Source organism: Macrobrachium rosenbergii, chromosome 48 (genome assembly GCF_040412425.1).
Source record: "Macrobrachium rosenbergii isolate ZJJX-2024 chromosome 48, ASM4041242v1, whole genome shotgun sequence".
Classification (NCBI taxonomy): domain Eukaryota; kingdom Metazoa; phylum Arthropoda; class Malacostraca; order Decapoda; family Palaemonidae; genus Macrobrachium; species Macrobrachium rosenbergii.
Window position 1 is genome coordinate 8,045,094 of NC_089788.1, and position 21,635 is coordinate 8,066,728.

Consider the following 21,635-nt stretch of genomic DNA (forward strand, 5'->3'; position numbering starts at 1 on the left):
CAGCAAGAAAATCCTATCAAGATACTCAAAGATATTCAAGTACTGTAATAAAATGCATTAAAGTTAGCAGAATTCAACCATTGCACTTTGTAGACAAAAACAGAGTATTCATTCTTTAGCATCGATACTTTCTTCGAACAAATCCAGTAAAACATATTAGTTTAATATGTTAATCATGAATGAAACTAGAAAGGAGAAATAAAAGCACTTAGAACAAACTAGAAATTTCTATAAATTAGTTCTAATATCATCTTCACCATGAGCATATATACAAGCAGATGAGGGCAATGGGCATTTCTGGTAGTGGTTGTGATGGAACCAACACTGCTTTGTCTTGATGCGATCCTTTGGAACGCTGGCTTTCCATTCCGGCACAGGAATCTGGAATAAACCCAAAAATGGTTGAGGAATAAACCCAAAAATGGTTGAGAGAAAAAAGAAAATTAATAACAGTTTCATGACCTCAACATTTACATGAGTACTGTATAACCCAGCTTAATTCAACATTTGTACAGTAGAATTGGTCTGACTCATTTACACTTGATTTGTACAGTAGAATTGGTCACATTGGTCTGACTCATTTACACTTGATTTGTACAGTAGAATTGGTCACATTGGTCTGACTCATTTACACTTGATCAATATTCCTCAAGACCCAAACGTGAATGCAATCTAATGTTTACAACAAAATGTTTTCTCTGGCTATCTAATTTCTTTCATTATAAAATAATATCTTAAGAGATAAAATTCACAATAAATTTAATTATAACCTTCGAATCTTTTATTTTTATAAGATTAATAGACAACACTTCATATACAAGAGCAACATCTTCAAGCCAGTCCTACAAATATTAAGAATTTTACTCAATTCTGGTTAAGCCATTTAATAATACTGTAGTATGTAACAATTCTCATGGTATTTCAAGAAAAAAAAAATCCAGTGTGAAAACTAAGAAACGTAAAGCAACAAAAGGCATTGGTGCTGATGAAGGAAGGTGGAGCCACAAAAAGAGAGGAGTATTAGAAGGAACAAACTGTCAGCACACCATGAGCCATCATGGTAGTGGAATAGCTGAAATGATGGTGGAACAATGGTATAAATGATCAAAAGAGCGGTTGAAATTCAACGGAACAACAGTAGTGTATAATGGTCAATACAATTCAAGAAAATTATAGAAAACCATCAGAGTGGTCAGTAGAATGATGGATCACATAGAACAGCAAGGAAATGGTAAAAGCTAAATAAAATAATCAGTAGAATTGTAGATGAAAAGTACAAGTCAGAGGAATGGTGAATCGCCATTAAACAGTCAGTAGATTGGGTGGAACCCTAACAGAAAAATCCTGAAGATAGTCCCAATGGACAACACTGCATCTGTATCAAAGAGAGGTTGATCATTTAATAAAGATCATGAGGTTCTGGGTAAGGCAGTGGTTCCCTTCACGCAGTAATCTTATTACTAGAGCCTGAAGGAATGAAGTACATGAAAAAGGGATTTTGACAAAGGAAAAATCTATTTCTGGGGGAAGACCTGTGTCACCCAGTGAAATGGTTCCAATAGTACTCATTTCTAGGTATAACTATTGCTAAATATACCCGAGAAAAAAGCTATCCATAATGCCGGGGTTACTACCCAGGGATCGATCACCATAACGGTGTCGGTATGCACTAGGGGTGAGTGGACTCCACTATCACAGGTCTTCGTCCAATAGATCTCTCTATTCTCAAAATCCCAAATTTGGGTGTGCCGTACTAAGGGTTCCTTATAAGTGATAACGTGTAATAAAGCAACTACTAATATGTATATGAAACTATAATAATCATAATAACAACATTGGTGATGCTTTTATGATACCATTTCCATTGTTTTGTTGTTTAGTAGTGTGCATGATGATGGAGTGAGAGGTACTCTTCTTGGGATGTTGATGAAAAATGTGCTTAACTAATCACATCTACATCAGGAAGTCACGATGCCGCACTGTTGTCAGCTTGTCGAATCATGGCATAACATTTACTGTATTTTATACAGGGATATTGATTTTTCTGTCTATTTCAATTAAATATCTTATTGAAGATTTATCCATATGTAATTTTGTGTTTTTGTCATGTTTTTCGTTTTGCCTCGCATTCGAGGTTGAAGAGAGAGTGTGTTCATGAGTACGTTTCACTTTACAAAAGATCTAAACTGGATCAAGATATACTCTGTGTACAAGAGGGAAAATAAGGGGAAAAAAAGAAGTAATGCTTTTCCTTTAACAAAACTCATTATAACCGACAGTTAAGGTCGTCAGGGTCCTTATAAATATAGTCACTAGTGACAATAGCACAGCTGGAGATACAGCAACTAGGACAGTCTGAAATACAGTTAGCAGCCAAGTCAATGTCTCTTAGACTGTGCTATTAACTATATGAAAGGAGAGGAATGGGAGACCAGGATCCAAAGCCTACAAGACAGGAATTTCTAAAAATGAGAGGCGCTGGTTGTCAGTCTTCTGTTTCTAAGGGAGGTTTGAATGTCTTCAGAAGTGTCTCACAAGGGACCACAGAGGGCCACTCAGCCACAACACAAAGTGTCAGAATCAGAAATAATGGTAGCATACAATGAAAAGGGAAGAGCAATGACTTTTCAGTTGGGAGCAGAAGAGGGACATGAAAAAAAAAAAAGAACAGGAAAGCCTGCATCTTCTACGGCTGGAGAGGAATAGATGAGTAACATAAACCAGAATGAGAAGACTTACGAAAAATACTAAAATCTGTATACGAACTAAGACGTGAAACAGCGGCAAAAGATGAGAGAGGAGCAATCAGTGGTGAAGGGACAAGAATTAGAAATAACAAAAGGAATTATATACTAATTAACCTAATACCAATTCTACATGGACATAGCTAATGTTATACGTTCAAGTGACATTTGAAGAAGTGGAATGCTATGAGCAAGAACAAGCTGGCTGAAGAGTTGGGGGGAGATCATGTACTGCCACACCGGCCTTATCCCTTCCTAGTCTTTAAACAATTACCTGTCTCCTCTATTCTACAAATTTGTCAGAGTTGCTGCACTAGCATTACAGTACTCTTAAGATTTTGGAGCCAATTTCTCCAAAAGACAAAACATTCCTGAATAGAATAAATACATGAAAGACCAACATAACTATGCATATCAGTCGTACACTTAAAACATCTTGAAAGCTACCATTTACCTGAAGACTAACTTCCCCTTGCAAAATAGAAAACATGTGTCTATGATTTCTCAATAATGTCTGGAGGCCTCCACACTCCTTCTTCAAGGATAACAACCGCTCTGGGCCAATTCGTTTAGCTAAGTCTCCCAAGTTTATACTTCTGCCTTTATCCCAATAAAACGATTTTTGGCAACCAGCATCAACCTGAAAAGTATAGTTCATTATTATGTCTTCCAAACAATTTCTGAGACTCATAAACTTACATGCAAAACCTCATCAAATCCTAAATCTTGTCTGAGGTAGTAATGGACTGAGAATTAGAACAAAATTAATACAGTAACCATGATAATTAGCTGATGCAACAGACAAGCCAATGTTAATGGACTGCTCATGGCATAACTAAAGCTTTTACTTAAATGAAGCAAGTAACAACACTAATTTGAATAGGGCCCACAAACAAATGCAAGTGTCCATTACGACAACCACATACCACAGCTCCAGGTTCAATATGCAACAATTACTAATACACAAAAATGAAAGAACTTTCATGCTATCATGGGTAAGGTGAAACCCTCAGACTGTACTGTTAATGTAAAACTTATCTTTTGAGTTTTGTTAATAGTTTTTGTTTGCTGTACTGTTTCTTAAGTAAAAAAATCTGTTAACAATTTTTTCCTTATCTTTCAATAATCCTCTAAGATATGGTAAAAAATAAAGAAAACTGATGTGCAAAATAGTTAAATTTGAATTTTTTCACTTCATATAATCATATCATAAATGCAAAAAGACCTGTCCACACTGACACTGAAAAATAAAAAAAATTACCAATAACTTGTATTGTTCCTAGATATACAAACCAGTATATTCCTGTGCCAACTAAGAACACTAGCTAAAGCTTGGTAACAAGGTGGTTAATTGCTGGTAAAAAGGTGAATGATGGTAACCCTACCCTTCTCCTTTGGCATCAGGAAATGTTGCAATAGTTGAGGGGATAATATGATAACAGATGCTGTTTGAATATCTAGGGGAAATACATGTAATCTTTGTAATTTGGCATTTGTTCCTACAAGAATACAAACATCACCTTTTGTTTGGGAAACTTTCTCCTTCGACGGGAAGAATGTCTTGCACAACTGACTGGAGATGTTTCTTCTTTACCTGATGTCATTTTACTGGTCATGAAAAGGAAAAATGACTCCTGTAACCTTCTACAAAGTCAAACATAGGGATGCAAGAGCTACCAGAGCCCTGAGTTTAAAGTTTTTATCTGAAAAACACCAGCTGGTAAACAGCAATATCACTGTACTGGGGCCAATATAATGCAGTCTAAATAATGCTCTACTCCTGGCCTCCCTTGTTAAAATTGGAGACGAGGGAATCACATTTAAGATAGGATGTTCAGTCATGTAACTCAACTGAATCAATCCCTGCTCTAGCTCATACTAGACTTAACAGCTGACTTGCAAAGAGAAAAATGAAGAAGGGAGGGAAGTGCCAGTCACTCAAGCTTCTAACCCAGCTTTACATCATTCCTTGTACCTTATGCAGGATGCTTTTCTGTCCATGTGGAATTTGGGTAGCTGCAAAACCTACAGAGCAACCACCATAGCTCTTAAGGAGATACTTTCAAAATACTCATAGGCAACTTCTTTTTGGTAAAATGTGATGAAAGTGGTCTGCTGACCCCAGGTCCCAGTTCTAAAAACATGCAGAATGTGTCCCAGTTGTTGAAACATGGTTTTCCACCACTGCCTAAGCCACAGGTTTTCCAACTGGTGAGGGAAGAATGTCAGTGCCTTTCCACCTGACACCAGTAACTGGAACCTATACTGGTCTGCTGAAGAAGATACAAGTGACAGGTCAGCCAGCCCCTTCAACCAGAAGTTGAGCCATAACACTCCCTGGATGGATATCATGGTGACCAATTCCATGGCTCCAGACTGAAAAGATATCCCTTCTGTTCTGAGTCCCTCCAAGGGTTATTTGTCTACCTGCAGACCAAGGGGTCAACTTGATGGGGAGGAGCCTCACTGTCCTCCAGCAAGTAAAACTTCCTCTGGCATGTAACAGGTAAGGCAAGCAGTTTGGCAGAGCAGCTTAAGATCCACACCAAGTAAGGGGTGAGTGTTGGGATTCCTTCACCATGCACGTATCCAGCCCAGAGACTGAAAAGGATAGGAAGTGTGATCTGGAGAAGCACTGGAAGGGGCAGAGGACTTCAACATGAAAGGATTAAAATGATTCGGCTTTGTAAGAGGAAAAGTTGTTTTCCTCCACCCCTATGAAACTGGAAAATGCTTTTGGTCCTTCATTTTCTTCTTCCACTGTCAAGGAGGCCAACCAGCATATACCTCACAGGGCAATCCACAGTGCAGACCCTATTCCTGCAAAAGGAACAACCAGTGAGGATCTAAAGAACTAGGGCAACATTAAGTTCCAAATCACACTCATAATAAGAAATGGAAAACAGTTGCAAACAGAAAAATGCTTTCAGAGCTTTAATAGTGAAGGCCAGCAAGAACAGATGAGACATCTGCACTGGACAGCGGCCAAAAAAATAAAAAAGTGTTGTGTTACCGACATATAACCTGACACCAATTAACCACCATATTACTAGCTTCAATGGTTGTATCTAGCTGGCACCAGGATTACTCCTAAATAAAAGTCTTTGGTTTGTATTCTCACAAGAAAAAATATGGCTGTAAAGTTATCTACTGATCTGTAAACTTAGTCTACCAAAAATATGTTAAATAATATTCAAATTTAAAACTAAGACTGATTACTGTATACAATTACAATTAATGCTACTAGTAATAGTTTCGGAACAAAAGATTTCATTAAATCTAGTACAAATCTTATGACATCCAACTACCATATATATTTTCAAAGCCTCCACTTAAGCGGCTATTACACGGGCGAAATTTTCACGCAGCACGGCTCCGTTCGCTCAGCATTTGCTGAACAAAACTATTACACGGTCTCGAGCACACGCAGCAGTTTCAGCAAGCAAACTGTGCGTTGCCATGACAACGGTACCACCATGTGATCAGCTGTTCAGTCCCCACAGCGAGAAGCAGCAGCTGGAAAATCAAAACAAACGCTAGAAAGTCCTCATAGTGTTGGCATCAAGGCGCATCATAATCATGGAAATGTCTCATCTGTACACCAATGACCAGAATATGGCCATGGCAATGGCTTTGGTAGTAATTGCCGTGGATGAAGACGAAGGGAAGAGAAATACAGGCGGAAGAAGACGGAGGAGGAGTTGTGGACTCAACCCTGGTTACAGAGACGTGAGGAGGGCAGCCAATTCAATAATCTTGTGCAAGAATTGGCTTTAGAGGATCACATTTTGTGATTACTTCAGTAATGAAGGCAAGGTAGCATTTCAGGATGCTATGGCCTTCAGACACTAGTTCTTTTTTTTGTGGTGATGATAATAATGGCCTTCAGACACTAGTTCTTTTTTTTTTGTGGTGATGATAATAATTAAGAGCTACAAATATATTTGTATAGGAAATAAAATTTTACCACTGTGTACATCCAGGACTTTAGTATTTTATAACCTTGAGTGCAATAAAAAGTGTTCTGCATAAATTTTATAGGATAAATAAAGTTTCTGTGACAATGTATTTTTTTTATTTAACATTATAATGCAATGTGTAAAAAATAAAATTATGGCCCTGGTACAGATTCTTTTCTTTTGTGTGTCATATCTGTACCCCAGGAAAGAAATCATACAGGAAAAAAAAATACCACCTTACAACAGTTTATGGCCAGTGATTAACTGCCTTCCTCCTCTTTCAACTTGTTTAGGAATGCAGCAAGTTTAAGCATAAGTCTTGGATGTTTATGGCGAGGAAATTCAGATACTACTTCTTTTACAAAAACCCCTGCTGCGTATGGGATGTCTTCTTTCCTTTGTGCTTGTGCAGTTGATTTTAAAAAAGATAATGCTACCTCGGTTGCACTGGGTGCACGTTCTGGTGTCATATTCCTTTTACGTTTTGGAGTACGAGTTCGACCCCAAGTTTCTTTATTCCGTGGTGATGATGATGATGATCGACTTGTTCCTGGCACAGTGTGTGAAGATGCTGGGGTAAGCAGATCAATTTCATCTACGCTACTGTCATAATTGAATGGCTCATGGACGACTTCATCATCAGACTGATAGGAGTCAACTTGTACTAAAAGAGATTGGGATAACTGGGAATCCTGCTGATTGGAGGTCTGGGAATCCTGCTGATTGGAGGACTGGGACTCCTGCTGATGGGAGGACTGGGACTCCTGCTGAAAAATAAAGGTAAATCATAAAAAAAGGAATATACAAATTAAGGCAACTTCAAAAAAGGTAAATCATAAAAAAAGGAATATACAAATTAAGGCAACTTCTGTAAAAACACTGAAATGCAAAAATAAACATACAATACTTGAAACAGTAATTCATTCTTAATACTTACAGACACAGTAGTCTCAAGGTTTGATGTACTCTTCCCTGGGGTGACAACATCAGTCAGGAACAACATCAACTCAAAGAGCCTCCATTTTGGAACATAGTCTCCTCCTGAGCCACTTTTTACTTGTTTGATTTTAGCCAGCTCCTTCCGAAATTATGTTTTTAAGATACTAAATTTCATCACTACAGCATCTGCAAGAGAAAAATTCAAGTTTGATTAACTTACAATAATCACAGAAATAATGAAATGGAAGGGGTATTTTATAAGTTGGCACAACAGGGGATCCAGGGGGTGAAGCCTCCTGGCCAGGCTAAGTATGATAGGTTAGAATTTCAACTTTTAAGGCTGGTATCCAAAAACAAAAAACAAAGTCTAAAATACTCAATACGGGGGATCCAAAGGGCCTTTGGCCAGCGTATGTTCATACTTGTTCAATGAAACGACACTTAAAACAATTTCTCTCTATGAACATGCAACATTTGAGATGCGAACAGTCAATATTGAGAATTTCTCATAGTAACCATGCAATAATTCTGTGACAGGTCAGGAGGTTAGGTAGGTGTTTTAGGACATTATAGGGCACTAGCCTAACCCAAAACACCTACCTCACCTGTCCCTAACTTGGTTAATTCCTAGCTGGGGGACTACACCCCCAAGGCCCCTTAAGAGTTCCACCTTCACATACTTACATTTTAGGACAATATAAACAACTTTTCTACTATAACTTTTCCTAAACTAAACACCAAAAAAATTATAATGGTGCTGTTTGGTACTCAGATTATACTATCCTACCCAGAGTGCCGTTATGGTCTCTGAATTCTAGCTTATATCTGTTACAGTATATTAAGCAATATGAGTAGGCTTACCACTAATTGAGTGTTAATAGTATTTATCACGAAATAACCCATATTACATATTGTCACATGCTAATGGTATCATAATATCACATGACTGACAAAGTTTAGGTTGGTGTTTATGGTTAAGCTAGCCTCTAATGGCAGTTCTCTAACATTGGCTGGCCACAGAACTGTGAAAGGAATAGCCTAGCTAGGCCATAGTTTTGCATAGCCTAGCAAGGCCATTGCTTTGCCTAGCCCAGCTAGGCCATGGCTTTGCATGGCCTAGCAAGGCCGTTGCTTTGCCTAGCCCAGCTAGGCCTTGGCTTTGCATAGCCTAGCAAGGCCATTGCTTTGCCTAGCCCAGCTAGGCCTTGGCTTTGCATGGACTAGCAAGGCCATTGCTTTGCCTAGCCCAGCTAGGCCATGGCTTTGCATGGCCTAGCTAGGCCATGATTTTGCTGATTACATTACTTCACACAACCAAATATGGCCTAAAGTGTTCTGCTACTACTAAACAGTGACTACATAAAAACCATATACATACCTGCATCAATTCCTTCTACATGTGGAAACGCTTCTTGAAGTTCCCTCGCTATCTCGCCATACAAGTACTTTTAAGCGTTTTTTCTTGTTGTAGGAAGGATCCCTTGATTCCACAGGATTGGTCGCGATCTCACTTTTTCAATAAGGCTCTCCTCAATCTCAAATGTCCATTGCACAGGCATGGTGAAGGCCTTGTTGATGCACTGCAGCTCGTACACGTGAACGTCGATCGCCGAACGAATGTAAACAAATGCTGGCGCCTGGCGGTTTCACCCAGCAGTGATGGGTATACGCGAATCGGGTTTTGCTGGACGTACTGAGCGTTTGTTCAGCAAATGCTGAGCGAACGGAGCCGTGCTGCGTGAAAATTCGCCCGTGTAATAGCCGCTTTACTCAAAAATAAATACGCAAAGCAAAAAAGCTCATAATTACCTCAACTAGGTGCTTCTTTTCTAAGAGAATATCAACAACAGTTGCAAGTAAGTCTTGCTTCACATCCTCCTTCAATCTTGTACAATTACGGACTGGTTGCACTGCTTCCCTGGCCTTGAAATTGCTTGACCAAAGAGAATCGGCAGTCCTTACGCCACTTTCATCAACACTGTTAACAAATCTGGTTCCATTTTCATAAGCAGCTGCCTTTGCATTTAACTCATTCCTATTTTGTATGAATTCATCAATGGCTCTCATGACCCGAGGCGAATCGTCAAAACCGTACGTTCTCTCTTGCCCAATGAGACAAACCCTTTTTGTTGAAGGAATCCTCAATTTGTCCTGTGTCATGTGGAAACCACAAGCTAAACCCACTTCTCTAACGTACTGAATATAGTCGGCATACTGGCTTATCCCAGCATGCTGTCTTTTGTATTTGCAATCAAAATCATGGGCACAACAAGGAATCACAAAGAAGCGTGTTGTATACTTGGACTTGGCTGCTATGACAGGAAGCCATGGAGTTAGTTCATCAGAGTGGTTACCAATCAGCCAATCATAATCAGGGAAGAGATTTTTGCATGAGGGTTCAACAACACCTTCCTGGAAAAGAAATTGCACATCGTAACAAATATGAAATACATATACAGGCAGTCGCCGGTTATCGGTAGGGTTCCGTTTCTGAGGGTGTGATGATAACCGAAAATCGCCACTAACCGAAAATCGGCGATTTCGGGGCTTTTTTGGCGATATAGAGGGATGAATGGATTTTTATTTAGCATTTCCCAACGTTTTGTGAGAGAGAGAGAGAGAGAGAGAGAGAGAGAGAGAGAGAGAGAGAGAGAGAGAGAGAGAGTGTGTGTAATTGTCGTTAGTGAGTGTTTTGGTTGTTGGAAGAGGGATAAGGGTCGTTAGTTGGAGTTTGTTTACGGCGCTGTCTGTCTGTGAGAATGTGAAGGAGGGTTTGTTTGTTGTTGAGAGTCTTTAGTCAGAGCTAGTGCCGGTCAGTGTTTTTCGTGTTGGACAGTTATCGTATGCTTTTCCGGGAGTTGTTGGTTTTTCTTGTTGGTGTGCTGTTTTATTGTGTGTGTTCTGTTTCCTTTTTTTTTGTATTTCTTTGTTGTGTTTGTGGTTGTTTGCGGTTGTGGTTGTTTGCGGTTGTGGTTGTTACGGCGGCCTTAATCCATCTCCCAGCAACCGAGGATCAGGGTGAGTGTTGTGTGTTGTTTTTTTTTTGTGTTTTGAATTCCGCCACAGCGATTTTCAGGGGTTATCGTCGCCGAAAAGCGCCGATTTTCAGTTATCGGCGCCGAAAATTGCCAATTTTCGTCGCTAGATAAGCGCCATAAAACCAGATCGCTGTTAACCAAGCCCACCGTTAACTAGGGACTGCCTATACACTGTACCTCAGTACATTTATGTCCTGCAAACAACTGCAAACAAACCATGGGCAATAAAGCTCAATGGCTTCATTGACAATGCCATTACGGAGGAATAAAAGCACTAAGATCTAAGACTAATTAAAAAATAAGATTACAATTAGCGAAATTTTGAATTTAAGTAATTCATCAAATTAAAAACAGAAATGGCAAAGTATGTAAAGCAACCTATTCACCAGCCTAACAGGGGACAAGAGAGTAAACTGTCATCCCCATTATTTATGATTTCCAGATATTTGTACGTAACAAACCATAAAAAAGACATTACTTTGCTATGTCCAAATGAAAACATGGAAAACAGTTTAGAGAAGTGTACAAAAATATAAATGAAAATTATGCCAATTAAATTAATACTAGGTTAACCAATTTATAAAAAACAAGTCAATAATATTACAGAAATGTAAAGTACAGATTTCTTCAACTCTTTGGAGCCCAGAAATAATAACAATCTTGTGCAGTGGCATAATAATGAGCCAATGACTAAAGAAGTAAAATGAATAAGTGAGTATAACTGCTCTTACTACTAATATAAACATCTCAAGCTTGGTCACACAGAATATAAGTAAATTGCATACACGGTCATAGCGCCCAACCAACAAAGGACAAAATGTTAAAATAAGCTCACCTGCAAAACCACACTTTCTGGAAAAGTGTCCCAAATACTGCGCTTTTTAAGGTCTATTCCAAGTCCTTTGTGCCCTTCTCCTGAGAGAATGTATACAAGGAGTCCATTTCCACATCCCAAGTCAACAAATGTCTGGTAATCAGTGATGCCTTTGACTTCTCTCTCCTTTCTCCATAATAATATAAGATAGGTTGCAATGGCCACATCTTCAAATACGAATTTTTGAGGATCTGTGTTTTCTGGCCAATTCTGTAAAAGAAAAAAGTAACCCCTATCCTAATTAATCTATAAACAGTTTAGTTTGTTCATATTCCATTAATAAAACATTACTGAAAACATCTAAAAAATAACAGCCAATTAACATTTTTAAGAAAATCAATGGCTGGCACAGAACTTACCTCAACTAAAGGTTGTCCATATTTGACTTTCAGATTCTGATAAAGTTCATTGTACTCCTGAACATTTACAAGAGTGAGTGACCCTCGCTCTGGTTTCATCCCATCATCTTCAACTTCTGTTGCCCATTTAACAATTTTTGGAAGTACATTGTTCTTCAACCATAAAACATTACTGTCAGATGTTTTAACTTCACAACCTTCACCTAGAAATTTCAACATCAAATCAACACATTAAAAAAGTTACATGTATAATAATTACAATTAGATAGCAGATGAAATGGATTCCTAAAATGATATCAACAAATTTGCAATAAACTGAATAACTTAATATAGCTGATCTCAAAAAGATTGCAACGCCTATTGACAGAAGTACATAATTTCTTTCAGATTTAAAAAAAAAAATACATTTTCATTAAACGACTGGAAACAAATGTGATTAAAAAACCATACACAACTGATGAAAGAAAAAACTGATCAAACAAAGATGGTACATGCTTCTTTACTGTCTTCCATCCCAATAAGCAACACCAATGATTTCCATCAATAACTACAATGAAAATAGGGTGCTATACATTTATAATATACATTGGCCAAAATGTATATTATAATAACTTGTCTATCCAAAGACTATATTTTCATTAAGTACCCCAAAATTTTAAGATGAGGGCAATTTTCAGATTACAAAAAGTTTTCTACCTTATGTCTAAAGCAACTACTGACCAAGCCATAATATGACAGGAAATAACAATGTTTTGCAACATCATTAGAGCAAAAATTCTTCAATACAGAACACGAAGCTGAAACTGTGCACCGTAGAAAAGCCCTTAAAGAAACTGCATGCTCTGAACAAAGTGAACAAGGCTGACTTCCTGAGCAGGAACAGCAACAAGAACATCAATACTGGCCTTAGCCAAACCTAAGTGATCAAAGAATGTAGAAAACAATGGGTCATGGGCTACCCAGCACATCAGTGGCACGCCACTTCAATTTAAGGTATTCACGGCTTTCTGCCGTCATGCTAGGAGCAGTTGGCAAAGAAGAAGCAGGTGACAGACCACAAGCACATACTGTATAAGCTATCACTATCCCAGAGCATGTGCTGGGCAGCCCTCTCCATGCATGTAACCACTCTGAATCAAGCTGGGTGAGAATGAGCAGGAAACACAGAAGGGGTAGGAGAGTGTGACAAAAAGAAATCAAAAAGGTTTGGTAATGTCACAGGGGTGTGTTCCCCACAAAGGAAAACAGCAAGAAATTTCGTGGCCTTCCTCTTCCCATACCAGTCACATAGTGAACCAGGACTCCAGACTCTACCCCAACAAAAGGACAGAAATGGCAAGGATTGACAGTGTAAGAGGACATAAAGTAATCATAATTTACAGTCTCCTTGTCAATACTGTATACAGTTAAAATAATACAAAAAACATTGTCAGAGCAAAATCCCCTATTTACAGTCAAGAAATGAAAGATGGAAATTGTTTTTCAATAAAGATCTGGGAGAGGACTGCTGAGATGCTGGGGTTACAAATCACAAAACAGGACAAATTTTCCAGCTGGTGCTACAAGAATTATCCATACGTTAAGACCCAGGTTTGTTCTGCATATGAACAAAGATTGAGTGCACATGAAAGCAGTCAGTAGGTCAATCAGATGGCGTGGGTATGTTCCTTTTCGGATAATGCTGTGACCAGGATTATTTTCGCACAAAATATGGCATCTTATGATCAATGGGTTGTTACTGAACAAGTTGAATGGATTACTGAAGTTCTTGACTGTCAGCTTGGACAATTTTTCAAACAACAAACAGTAATTCTACTAGTACTTACCAACAACAGCAGTTAATATTATTCCACTGCTGCCCAACTGGAGGGAGTAATTGATGCGCGGCAGAGCAGTTGTTGCTTGTGGCACTATTCTGGTTATATAAGATGCAGATGTTTTCCAACCATCTACAAAAAAAAATGCAAATCACTGGTTTTAGTTATACTTTTACTCTGTATACCAAAATTATTTAGACTACAAAAATATTTATGCTGTAAGTTCTTCATAAAACAATTAAATGATTTGTTGACAAGACAGGGATTATTGAAAAAATAGCATGAGGGATTTTTAAAAGCAAGTGCCCTGTCTGGGTAAGAACATCAGTGGACATTGACTGGAAGATAATTAATAATAATTCTTTTATAATAAATGACTAATAAAATTGATGGAAATATCATCACACATTATGGAAGTTAAGATATCCAAGAGGACTTTTTCATGTTAAGTGCACTAACTTGTAACTATATTTGTTTCAGTGAAATCTGAGGGGGGAAAAATTTGTCTCATTATTGAAAAAATAAGCATAACAAACAGATATTTAAGATAATTCTTCAAGAACTAAAATGAGTATTTCCTATAAAGAACTCATCACTTTACAATGCCCTTAAGTTCACCCCAGTTCATTTCCCAGATATTCTCCCACCTTGCCATCTGCACATCCAGGCTTAAAAGTGCCCTCTAACAGCATTAAAATTATTCCAAGTGCTGTCTAACTTACTGCCAAGGAGAGAATGGTGTCAGAGGGAAGGACATGAAAATTGTTTGTATTCAATAATAAACGTTACAGCCACTTCATGTCACCCATCATTTTATCCAGTTGGGGCCTTGGATCCAGATGAACCACAGGAATTAGGAGCCTAGTAGTCTGTAAGTCACTAGGGCTAAAAAGGGTTCATGATAACAGATAAACATCTAGTTAGTCAGCCTTTACTTTTGTAACAGTCAAAACTCCTAATAAGAAAATGAAATGAAAGGAACATACCAATCTCCTTTACAGAGCACAGAGGCAGATGCTCCAAAGTTCAGTGCTAAAGATTATGGTTATAAAGATGAAGAGGAGTCAGAAAAGCCTGCTCCAAATGAATACCAGAAGTGATAAGGCCAACGGAGAAGGGCTAAAATAGAATTCTGGAATATTAGATTTCATGGAAATGCAATAGATAAGAATGTCCACTTCCATGTTATCTTTAAAAGGCTGGTGATAAAGATACCACCCTGATTTCATAACCGGTGATTTAAAATTTCATGCCTGTGATGTGGTAGTGTGCTGGTACGCCCTCAATTTGGTTTGCTGGTGGCGAAAAACAATAAAGAACCACCTCCCATAAGGTTTGGTTTTCCAAAGATAAATTATCACAGCTCTTACAGAACACAAGAACAATTCTCCTTTATTCACTAGTTGTACCAGCTACAACAGTGGGGGCTGGTGAAAAATGTGAGGCAGCAGGCTGGGTTTTAGCCATAAATCCACGTATGTATGAAAGTCCAATATGTAACAGTTCTTGGTGTGAATATACAGTACAGACCAGAAAGGCATGCAACTCACTCAACCTCCTTGCCAATGTCAGTGCTACCAAGGAAGCAGTTTGTATAAACAAATCCTTTGGTGAAATTTCCTTCATGGGATCATAAGAAGGTGTTGTAAAATGAGTGAAATATCCCATGAAGGTGGTTTGATGATTCATGGAGGCATCTCCTCTCTAAACTCTGACACATCCTTGGTAGCTCATTAGAAGAGCTAAAGTCCGGACCTGGTTTCAAAATCTTGTGATAAAGCTGACTTGCAACCCTTAACAGCTAAAACGTAAAGACTTTTTGTACAGCAGAGAGACAGCAAGAGGCCACCTACCTGGGGAATAGTGAGACAGTGGATTATCACTTCTTCTACAATGCCAATTAGAAAAGATGTGGCACTTGGACTAGTAGAGCTTGGCTGCAGATGTTTGACACTGTTGGCGATGACCCCCGCAGTTAGCATAAAAGCCTCTCCTAATGACAGCCTGCTTGATATTCCCCAGGTACGTAGGTGAAAATGCCAAAAGTGGCAAAGGATGCCAGAACAAGTGCATCACGCACTTGACACAAAATGTCTGCACACGACCACAGCCGAAATCCCAGTGGCATAGGTAGGCTGAGAACAAGCAGGCTTCTTTTGTTTTCTCCACCAATACACAGACATCTGTGCACATGCATGAGGATAACCCCACATATGACAAGCAAAGGTTTGTATCCCAGCAGGAACAAATATATTCCATTAAGAAATGCTTCATTACCTATGAAGCATTACTTAATAAAGTATATTAGCAAAGACCACTCTCTTTATGATGCACTCAAAGCCATGAAAATATACAAGCAGCCTCACAAGCCCTAGGCTAACTGTAAATAAATACCACTGAACAGAATGGCAATTCCAAAGTGGAAAAAATGATATTTTAATGATAAAATAAAGTTTGTTCATACTTACCTGGCAGATATATATATATCTGGCAGGTAAGTCTCATGAACAAAACACCACTTACTCTGACTGCTGCGCACCAGTCAGAAACAATCTCCATATGAAACTTATTCACACTTGAATTAGTAGTTTGTTGGAAAAGACAAGAATAACCATCACCAGAGTGGAAATTAAAGTGGCAAGGAATGAATGGTTAGTGCAGAAGCAAATTCCCAAGTGAAATGAACATGAAAATTTGAACTTTAGCTGACACATGAAATGATTTACAACTACAGTATTCAAAGGTGCTTTGGAGCCTGGATCTGCAGACAATGTGGGAACTCTTCCGGTTTTGAGCGTGTCTGGAAAAATGAGCTGGCACACCATTTGCGACTGCTGTAAAGTGTATAAAACAAACTAAGTACACCAGCTGTTCTTACCTAGTAAAACCACTTCTAACTGAGGAGCAAACTTTTGCAGTTGTTTGGGATGAATTTTTCGAATAACAGCAATGGCAATTTTCTTATGAGAGGACAGCTCCTGCCATGGTACGCTTGTTCCATTCCTCACCGAGGTAACATCTGATTCTGAACACGGTTCATCTTTATCCAATTTATCTGCCAGCTGAGTTTGCAAAGAACAGTTTTTGGTATTGGTCTGATGAAATGTGAAGCCTCTCTCTTTTAGAAGTTTTCTTAGGCATTCGATCTGTTGTAGTTCCTGATGGTCATTATTAAGAAGTACCTTACTGTTTGACTGAATGTTATTAGCACCTGCTTCAAGAGGTCTTTCACAGGGCTTTACATCCTGAGAAAGTCTATCAACAAATGCTGAGGTAATATTATCACTGTAACAGTCTTCATTGCAAAATCCAATGGCTATATTAGAGGATCCACATATTTTGCGATTCAGAATGTGAGACTTCTCGGTGTATATCTGCACAGCACCCCAGAAATGTTCTCTATTTCCTGCGAAAGGGGACTCTTCAATGGAAATTTCCATGGTACTCCAGTTCTGTAAAAAAAAATCAAGAAGTAAATAAATTAAAAAAATGGGCAAAATAAAATTAAAACCATGTTCATGAAACATGAATACATGCTGTAATATCTACTAAAACATTTCTCCCACAAGGAAAATGCACATTTGAACTGACCTTCCTTACAATCAATATTAACTGTATTCATAATTACAATAGAGGGGCTTTTTTTTTCTGAACACTGAATCCAGGTATTGTACATAAAATATATTTACATCAACTTAACAGTAAAACAGATAGGAAATTACATAATTGCTTAATTTTTGCACACAGTACTCTTCAAGGGGTTTATGTTGATCCATTATGCAAAACTGAGCATTATTGAATGTATGAAAATCACTACTACTGTACTGTAATGCATGACCACAATTTAAAAAAATTACCAAATGTTTTATAAAAACACCAAACAACTCTGCACTTTTTTTCCAATCTTTGAAAAATTTCTGACTCCTCCCTTTGATCCAGGTGTTAAAACCAAGTCATCTGTACACTGCAGCTTCCATGGGGCTCCCTTTTTTGAAATTCTTTCCAGAAACCTCTATTAATAAGGAATGCAATAAAATACCAGGTGCCGATCCTTGATGGACACAAACAATTACCTTAAATTATTCTGATATTACAGCCAATGTCTTTATTCTAGATTCTGTTTTGTAAAATACCAACAACTGATATATGATTGCTTATTTTTCCCATAGATTAAAAATACTAATTTATTTATCTTACCTTCTGAGTGATAGCTTACTCTGTACTGTCAATTCCTTTTGGTATACTGAAAAATTAAAAGAAGTTTTATTTTTTGTTTCTAAACATTCACAAAATATAAATTTTCATAAAATTTATTATTGGATACCTACTTACTGTTCAAGGATAACTTAAACAGTAGATAAGAGTCATCCCAAATAATACAATATTCAGCATAAAAAAAATTAGCTATGGTACATGAGGCTCAATCTAAATATAACTGAAAATTTCCCCCTACTTACACCCCAAGTTCAAAACTTAGTCAACAACATTTGCCTACTCCTTTTCTGCTTTGAGATGTTATAAAATTTCAAATACTTTGCTAATTTGGAATGTGGCACTAGGACTCTCAGATATGTGAACGCTTCCCCATGAAAGGAGACTACAAAAAATTCATCTTTCACATCTGAATCTCACAAAGCTTCCCTACAGTTTGAATCTGATTTGTCTTAAGAAGTACCAACCACCCACATTGTATCAAAATAAACTGTGTATGGTAATTATAATATTTAAACCACCAAAATGCATTTGCATTATGGTAATTATTAACTTAGAATTCGGTACTTTTTCACAAAACACTGACTTTACTTAACTGACTAAAGGTACAGTAATAACAAGAAAACTAAAACAAGATGTTTTACATTAAAGACTAGTTTTATACAAACCCATTCATCATGGCTTTTATTCCATGCAAAACAGACTGCGACACGCCAACTGAAGCAAACTTTGAACCCTCTAAACTAAAAACAAGCTGAACCCCAGTCCTGTTCCTCACAAAAAACAAAAGACCTGAATTTTCACTCACAGGAAACAGTCAGAAGGGGAGGTGCCAGGTTAACTTTCCAGATGAACAACACCTAAAACAAGAAAGCAGTAGGCGCTGCACCCCAATAGAGGCACTGAGAAGTAGCATCAAGCCCAATATTTCAGCCGCTTATGCCCAATTCCCTGAAGAACAGGGCAGAAAATAATAGGAATTATGACAGATAGCACGACTGAACTCCAGGTGAAGTAGCCAAGTGGGTAAGTAAAAGGAATCTTTGGCAGAAACCAATGACTGTGAAGATGGGATGCCTCTCCTTCTTCCTATGAATGTCTCAAACAAAAGTATCCTCAAAGGTACATTAGAATCCTATGTAATGGTACTGGTTCCTCTAACAAGAAGCTCCCAACCATCCCCCCCCCTTAAAAAAATGTTTTTTAATACATCCAAAGCCATGGTAGAAATTGTAAAGGATCATATGAGGACAGTCCCTTGGAAGACTGAGGACAACGGGGCACAAGCCCATACCTGGTGAACATCTTGTCATCTCCACGGACAACGGGGGACATCATCACTTAATGGACAGTCCCAGACTGTGGCTGCAGTCTTGAATGGTGCACAGATAAGTCAAGGGAGGGAACCAACTGAAGCTATCACAACTAATACAAAACTTCTCCCAATGAAGGTGCCAAAGACTTTCTTCTACAGGAGAGGAAAGTGTTCAAGGGAAATCCTGAAGACCCCCAGCACCGCCATCATCTTCAGTCATTCAAAGACCAAGAATAAGGGAGAGAGCTGGAGGTCTGAGGTAAACCCAACTGCTGCTCAGGAAACTCATCAATCCACTCCTGCATAAAGAAGAAGCACGAGACTATCATAACTGATAATCCACACAAACCAGTCTTGTTCTGCAGATGAGTTAGTGTTTAGCATTGTTTATTTTTCAAGTATCCTTGAAATACTGAACAAAGACAAACACAATATACTGTATGTAAACGTCATAAAAATAAATGTTGCTTATATATCCCTGACATATTGAACAACCACAAACACATTATAATGTAACTATGTTATCAAAATAAACATTGATCAAATTTCAAGACCAACCACCAACCCTGATAAAAAATACAATTAACACAAAACTTCACAAACCAAGTCATATTCCATGTCTGGACCAACCGATGCTGAAGACTGCCATATAAAAAAAAAATGTTTGTATTCTCATAGGAACAAAAGGGCAATAATGAACTTAATACTTCTTATAACATATAAAAAATTATTTTACAATCTGAATTATTTTACAGTCTTTGGACATGATGGCAAAAGAATATCCTACAAATTTCAAATACTTAGAAAATAGTTACAACACATACCTTTTCAATAACCCACTTCCCATCCTCTACTGCCCGACTTATTATCTGACTAATGCGTTCTGGGTCAGTTTCTTCTGCATGTTGCTCAAATCCCTGGAATGATAGTTAAATTCATTTTAAAATTTGGAAAAATCTTTGTCACCTCAACAGAAAGTAAATTCAGTATTGTACACTCATTAGAATATATCTGCATGATTAGTTAATAGTAGCTGCCAAATAATTTATAAAAAGATATGCTATGATTCTGCCATACCACTGATCTGCAACATAAAGTCAGTACCTCTTTTAGGAAAAACAAAGCGGTAAGGTCTGTTAGGGGTTTCGTCAACTTAAATCTGAGTAGTAGAAATTAAGCTGAAATGCTCCTCAACACTGTGAGAAAGTATCAATTCAAGACTTTTTAATACTGAAATAAATAAAAATTATTTCTCAATAAAAAAAAACAGGAATCGATGCCCTCAAAATATTAGACACAAAAAATAGTGTCACTTCCTTATCACCATACATTCCTTTCCCACATCAACTTGAAACTTTTTTTCAAATTCACGTGTCATATTTTCTTTTGAACAAAATATGACCCTTAATAATTATACTACAAGTATCTTAATTACAGTTAGTAGAAGCTGACTTAAACTTCCACACAACTACATTTTTCAACTGATCTCAACTAATTTCTGAAAAAAAAACATACAGTACTGTACATTGGTGACAACCTTAACAGCTATCAAATGCATTACATGCAATGAAAATCACAGCTAAATTAGGAAGGTAAGATCTGATTAGGTAAGGACGCGGCATTCTAGGAAAGGATAAATTTTTCCCTAGCTAGAAAGGTTGGTAATTCTATATATTAGCTCCTTGCCTGTTTTTACCTTTTCAACTGGTTTTTTCTACACTTTTAGGGGTTCTGATACTGGCAGTGCATCTGTTTGTTGTCAGCCAAATGGAATGTCCCTTCCCCGTGTTTAGTACTGGCCCTGGGGGGGTTGGGTACCCATACGTTAACAAGTTATTGCACTTGCCGGACAGGATATGAACCGTTCGAAACAGACGTAGCCGTGCTGTCTTGTGAAGATCGCATATGGAAACCTCTTGTTGGGTGGACTTCAGGGGTTAATTAGACTCGAGTGCCAAAAATGAAAGGTAAATTCATAATTAGCAATGAACTGTAGAAAAGGTCAAGTTATAGGGTTATAGGGCCGTAGGCACTGCGGAGCTACTATATAGTTCTACTGAAAGGTTGAACATCAAGATTGAAGAAAGGAATAGGAATGGAAGAAAGTAAAAGGCTAAAAGTGACTGGAGCCAGGGGCATATGGGCCACCAAAAACACAGGACCTGGGTAGAATGCAGAGTAGACTAAGGGGGTCATGAATTACTCAGGGGGGGGTCCAGGGAGGGAAGAAGTCTCCCCAGCCAGGTTAGGATATGGAGTCCATGATTAGGCTCTGGTTAGGTTAGGCCAAATTCCCTCTGAAATGCCTACCACGAAAATACCTACTAGAACTACCGTGGCCCTGACTCTTTACTCAGCATTCGCCCCCAAGACCCTTC

The 21,635-nt window shown here is 38.1% G+C and overlaps 2 protein-coding genes across 4 annotated transcripts; both read right to left on the reverse strand.

Moving 5' to 3' along the window:
• Window positions 1-212: 212 nt before the first annotated feature.
• LOC136831224 (probable tRNA (uracil-O(2)-)-methyltransferase) lies at window positions 213-20,174 on the reverse strand. Of its 2 annotated transcripts, XM_067091246.1 has the most exons (9): window positions 20,082-20,174; window positions 17,928-17,973; window positions 16,609-17,182; window positions 13,740-13,862; window positions 11,914-12,116; window positions 11,516-11,764; window positions 9,452-10,054; window positions 3,199-3,384; window positions 213-381 (listed from the first exon to the last, which is right to left on the reverse strand). In XM_067091246.1, exons 3-9 carry the CDS (start codon window positions 17,168-17,170, stop codon window positions 229-231), a joined length of 2,079 nt encoding a protein of 692 aa, XP_066947347.1. In that variant the 5' UTR covers window positions 17,171-17,182; window positions 17,928-17,973; window positions 20,082-20,174; the 3' UTR covers window positions 213-228. The 2 variants fall into 2 exon arrangements, with proteins under 2 accessions (XP_066947347.1, XP_066947348.1); XM_067091247.1 differs by lacking the exons at window positions 213-381; window positions 3,199-3,384 and adding an exon at window positions 5,523-5,564.
• Window positions 6,524-9,092, reverse strand: LOC136831226 (uncharacterized). 2 transcript variants are annotated; one of them, XM_067091250.1, is made up of 3 exons: window positions 9,021-9,092; window positions 7,641-7,828; window positions 6,524-7,467 (listed from the first exon to the last, which is right to left on the reverse strand). In XM_067091250.1, the coding sequence occupies exons 2-3, from the start codon at window positions 7,704-7,706 to the stop codon at window positions 6,964-6,966; spliced, it is 570 nt and encodes a 189-aa protein (XP_066947351.1). In that variant the 5' UTR covers window positions 7,707-7,828; window positions 9,021-9,092; the 3' UTR covers window positions 6,524-6,963. The 2 variants fall into 2 exon arrangements, with proteins under 2 accessions (XP_066947351.1, XP_066947350.1); XM_067091249.1 differs by having other exon boundaries at window positions 6,531-7,470.
• Window positions 20,175-21,635: the final 1,461 nt, after the last annotated feature.